General features: G+C 34.4%; 1 protein-coding gene across 2 annotated transcripts in view; it reads right to left on the minus strand.

Annotated features, from left to right (window-relative positions):
• slc7a9 (solute carrier family 7 member 9) overlaps positions 1-3,727 on the minus strand; it is a 17,502-nt gene extending 13,775 nt beyond the window's left edge. The window contains exons 1-2 of one of the 2 annotated variants that reach the window (XM_016472291.1): positions 3,646-3,727; positions 776-924 (exon numbers count right to left, since the gene is read on the minus strand). In XM_016472291.1, coding sequence (XP_016327777.1) covers positions 776-880 — 105 coding nt within the window. In that variant the 5' untranslated portion in view covers positions 881-924; positions 3,646-3,727. Of the gene's footprint in view, positions 1-775; positions 925-2,039; positions 2,077-3,645 lie in introns of those variants that run through there. The other variant, XM_016472297.1, reaches the window with a different exon arrangement.
• Between the last annotated feature and the right edge of the window lie 1,393 nt (positions 3,728-5,120).

Consider the following 5,120-nt stretch of genomic DNA (forward strand, 5'->3'; position numbering starts at 1 on the left):
GAAAAATTGAAGGGGGTCTGAATACTTTCCGTACCCACTGTATATATATATATATATATATATATAAGATTAAAAAAGGATTCAGTTTTGTGCTAGTCTGATGAGATCCTCCCAGTGTCCATCCTGTCGTTGTTGTTGACATATCAAGAAAGGTTAACGGATTGTCCACAAAGGCAGTCTTCCTCTGCACCGTGTACACTCAGTCTTTCCAATCATGACATCCTTTTCTAGTTATAATACAGTATGTTATAATGTTATGTCTAAATTCATTTGTAACATTTAAACTGATTGATTTTAGTTTTTAGTGTTTATTTTATATAGAATTGCCATTTAATTGGTTATCAACAGTAACAAATAATAATTCAACATATCAACCAGAATATTAATATCTGTGCATTCCTAATTCAATGCTCTACATGATCTCAATACACTTTTATTAAAGGTGGAATGAAGCTTGAAGCTGCCTGTTTTTTATTAATATAAGCTAAAGCTATTGTAGTAATATGACCTTCCGTGTCCTCATTCATGCAAATTTACATATAAATAGTCAAACTAGTCATTAGTGGGAGTCACAAAAGAATATACAGACAGACGGGTCAGGAAGGGGAGGGATTACACTGCAGTGATGGTGACAGGCACTGCCAGGCTGACCCACAGTTAAACCCTTCACACACCCATATGCACCGTGTCTGGATAGAAACCAGTGATCATGCAACATTCTTCCCATTCTTATGTGTGCTCATAATGAGTACGATTCTCTTTCTCTCATACTCACATTCTTCTGCAGAACTGCTGCTTTTGGCTGATCGGGCTTTTTGGCATCCAAAGCCCCTGAGAGGCTCCCATTGTGAGGGTTCGTCTTTTTCAGATCTTCATCCATCGTTCACAGGATCAACAGTCCAGTCTTAATTTTGTGCAGTCAGACTGAATAAATACAGACAAAAATATAGTACACTTTTTTACTATAAACATTATTACGCATTTATTTTTTTAAAGGAGAAGAAAACAACCAAGCCTGAACCTGATCTAAAAGACTTGATGCAAATCTAACAAGGAGAAACACTTTTATTCTTAGTTTCTGTTGTTTTGATGTCTTGATGTCCTGATTACTTCAAGCAGCCTAAAGGCCAAGTTAAAGGATAAAGACATTATAGTGTTTTAAGTGTTGCTAATGTGTGTCAAGATGTTATGGGCTCTCTGACAGATCTAATTATTCATACACAATAACATCTGCTTCACATGCACTTCAACTCAAATCAGTTTGTCTCCTAGCAACTACAGTACAATAGCCAAAGGTTCAGTTTATACTACAGTCAAGAAGCACTGGCTAGAATCGACTGCAAAAAAACCCTGAGAAAGAGAGTATTATAACACATACATAATGTAGAATACATAATATTACAATTCTACTGTAAACTCAATAGAAGAGTTCACATATATTTTTTGTTAATTAAGCTTATTTTAAAAATCCATTTATTTGTGCATCAGGTACTGTGCTAATCAAGTAAACCAAAGACTTTATCTCAAAGAATCTGTTATCTGTAATCTGTAATAATCTGAAATTATTGTATGTCCTCTACAATTAAGACACTGAAGTTGATGTCCACAAGTGGCTACTGATGCTAAACCTACTGAAAATAAACAGCATGAGTAAATTAAATAGGTTGATGAAAATGATTTGGAGACAGATACATTCATGCAGCCATTATCTGGATGGTCCATTATGTAGACCTGTAAATACTCTCACTTACCTTAAAGATTTACAGTATAAACAAACACAAAACACAAAGTTTCCTTTTTTGTCAAACGTTTATCATGCTTGTAAAAATACTTTTCATAACTGACAAGAACTATCACATTATCAATAACTTCGCTACAATATTGTAACAAAAATAAGGTACTGAATATTTTCTAAATGCATTTTTTCCAGGTGCAGTTAGCAACACAAACTATAGGTTAACTCAAGCTTACTTTCAGTGCCACCAATTCCACCGTCACATGACAATCGTTTAACTTGAGGCATAAGGCGAAAGACAAACCTGCAATGCAATCAGTTTTTCCAGCAGATATCCCAAGTTTTGATCCATTTCCAAATTCATGTATTTAATAACCAACAAAAGTGGGTGGGACTTTCGATGTTCAGTCATTCTCCAGGCTGACCGTGACTGAAGCAAACACGTGATAAGAAGGAGGAGAGGGACCAGGATTGGCTAGAGGTGAGCAGACTCTGACCAACACAATACTCCTTTGAAAGAGACACTTGATATGGTTTGGTTGGAAAGAGGGGGTGACAGCATAAACCCAAGGACAGAACAGAACAGAACCGTCTCAGATCAAAGCACTACCAATACAGCTCAATACAAGCCAGTGCTCAAATACATACAGGCCTGTAAATAATTAAAGCAGTGCAAGCCCCGTGATCTCCAATATAAACACCATATATGTTATACAGTCAAGAGCTGTTCTGACTGATGTACTCGTCTCTGCTGGCTCTCCATTTTATTTGTCGAGTTCAAAAGCTGGCCAATGAGCGTGGTTAACTCTGAAGTCAGAACACAGTGTATCTCTACACAGAGTCTACAAAGAAAACCAGGCATTAAATAGCTTGCTGCTGAATTATTTTTATACATAAAAATGACTTGATATGAACTTCAAGAATTTAGGATTTAAAAAAGTACTTTCTCGTCTAACTTTTGCTGGCAATTTACAGCATTTATTAATCTAGTTTAATGTTAATTTACAAATGTATTATTGATCATTGTTATTCATGTTTGTTCACACTACATTCTGAAATATTCAATTCTTCAACTTGAATTAATAATATATTTGTATATGTAGAAATGAACATTAATGTAGATTAGTAAATACTGTAAGAATGTTGTTCAGTGTTCATGATAGCTAATACATAACATATTACCATAACATGATGTACAGAACCGTATTGCAAAGTTTTTCCATGTAATTACAGCACAGCTCTAACTTGCTGTTACTATGTAACTACCCCGTTACTATGTAACTACCCCAGTGTTTCAACAATTCCTAATCTCCACATACTGCAAATGATATAAACACTACATGATACACACCAATAAAACCCAACACAAACTACTATTGACAAGATGAGTAAGTTTCAGTTTTCTTAGAGAGCTTTTCCTATATTGTTATTAACACATTACACATTACACTCAGAAACTGTGATTTTCGCTCACTACTCCCTGTACCTTACCATAACTATATAAAATACCAGACAAGTGAGGTTCAGAGATTTTTCACTCAAATCTCCCCCAAATATCCACAATTTAATTTCCCTTTATATAGCTGTCATTTGGCTTTATCTGAGACTGAGACAAACAGCATCACTGCTCTCATTGCCAATATTCAGATTGTTAACCATGAAATAACCTTAAAATAAATCTGCCTGAGGTTTATAATAGATATTAAGCAAAGTGAGAATGTCACGGCTGAAAGACACCACAGTATTGATCTACTTTGTCAAGAAAGCACCATTATTCTTGTACTTCTATTCAGTTTTCATAATATTAATTCATTGAGGAACATCCAGGGACATGCAAACCTGTGGCAAACACTGTTAGATATAAAACTATATGAATATTTCAACAGTGCACTCTTTACATGGTTCCTTACCTTTAGATGGGCTCCACTTCTTATCCCAAACTCAGATTTGAATCTCCACGCGATAACAGCAGAGATCAAACACACACACACACACACACACACACACATTCTAGTTGGCATCTGAACAGCTAACAATTAACCCGACTCGGTCACAGATGACTGGCTGTGCACATCCCTCCTTCACGTGCAACACAGAGGAACATCTCAGAGGGACTTCATGTTTATGTAACTCATTCTCCATCTGATCAATGAACATTTAGAGAGAAAATAATGAATATTAAATAAACATTTATACTGTACCAAACTATTTCATTAACTTTAATTCATTCTATATGAGTATATGAGCTACATAAAAGCATTTGGTTTAAAATGTATATGTTCTGCAAATGTTTATTGTCTTCATGAAGTGACCCATGCCCATGTTTTATTTTGTTTCAGAATTGGAGCAGTTCAAGTTAAAGTTACCAGTAAGATTTGACTAAAATCAAGGGTTGACAAATGCAGTGTGTTATCCTAAAGCCCGTAATTGTGGATCAAAGTGAAATGATTAGAAAGACGCTATATGAAAGAAAATCCCTCATTTATATTTATTATGTCTGCACAGTAATACATTTAAACTGGAAATCTATATCAGCCTATTTATTCTCTTAATGTACATTGCTGGTCTTGTGCACAATTCATTGGAAAATATTTTTGTTCATAATCTTTTTGTTCAAAATCAGGATTAAGAAACCTTTCAAGGAATAAAAAGTAATTTTTCATTGATTTAATTATTATCAGTAACTTGGCACAGCTTGTCTTGTGATCAACATTAAGGTACAAACCTTGATAAAACAGACTGTGATGTTCTGACCCAAAGACCAATGAAGATGAGGAGTATGTCTCTAAAAGTGGAAGTCCGCTGCTCAGCTGTCATTGTTATGTAATTGCCCCATATCTGAAACACAAAATACACTGCTATCAGTTCTTCTGTTTTATTAGAACGTGCTGATTTCCTAAAGAGTACCATAAGACTTTTTGGTTCTGTAAATTACACTGTAGTAGAATTAAATCTTCCCTTTTTGTTGTTAGCCTCAGTTTTTAGTTTTTAACGTTCTGTATGAGAAAAATATGTGTGGTCTAAAAAAAAACCTTCAGCACAACAGAGAACAGTCAATAGAAAGGGCCCACTGTAATAGAAAAATAGTACAAAAGGGCCCACTGTAATAGAAAAATAGTACAATATGTATTTCAATAAGCCATAATTATGAATACATAGACTTGTTTAGTTAAATGTTTTAAGCATAGTTATAAGTATTAAGCATAAGCCAGATAAGTTATTTTATTTCCAAATTGAATCCTTAAATTTGTAAATCACTTTAACATATATGTGACCCTGGACCACAAAACCAGTCTTAAGTCGCTGGGGTATATTTGTAGCAATAGCCAAAAGGGTCAAAATTATAGATTTTTTTTATGCCAAAAATCATTAGGATATTAAGTAA

Source organism: Sinocyclocheilus anshuiensis, unplaced genomic scaffold (assembly GCF_001515605.1).
Source record: "Sinocyclocheilus anshuiensis isolate Anshui unplaced genomic scaffold, SAMN03320099.WGS_v1.1 scaffold1677, whole genome shotgun sequence".
Lineage (NCBI taxonomy): Eukaryota > Metazoa > Chordata > Actinopteri > Cypriniformes > Cyprinidae > Sinocyclocheilus > Sinocyclocheilus anshuiensis.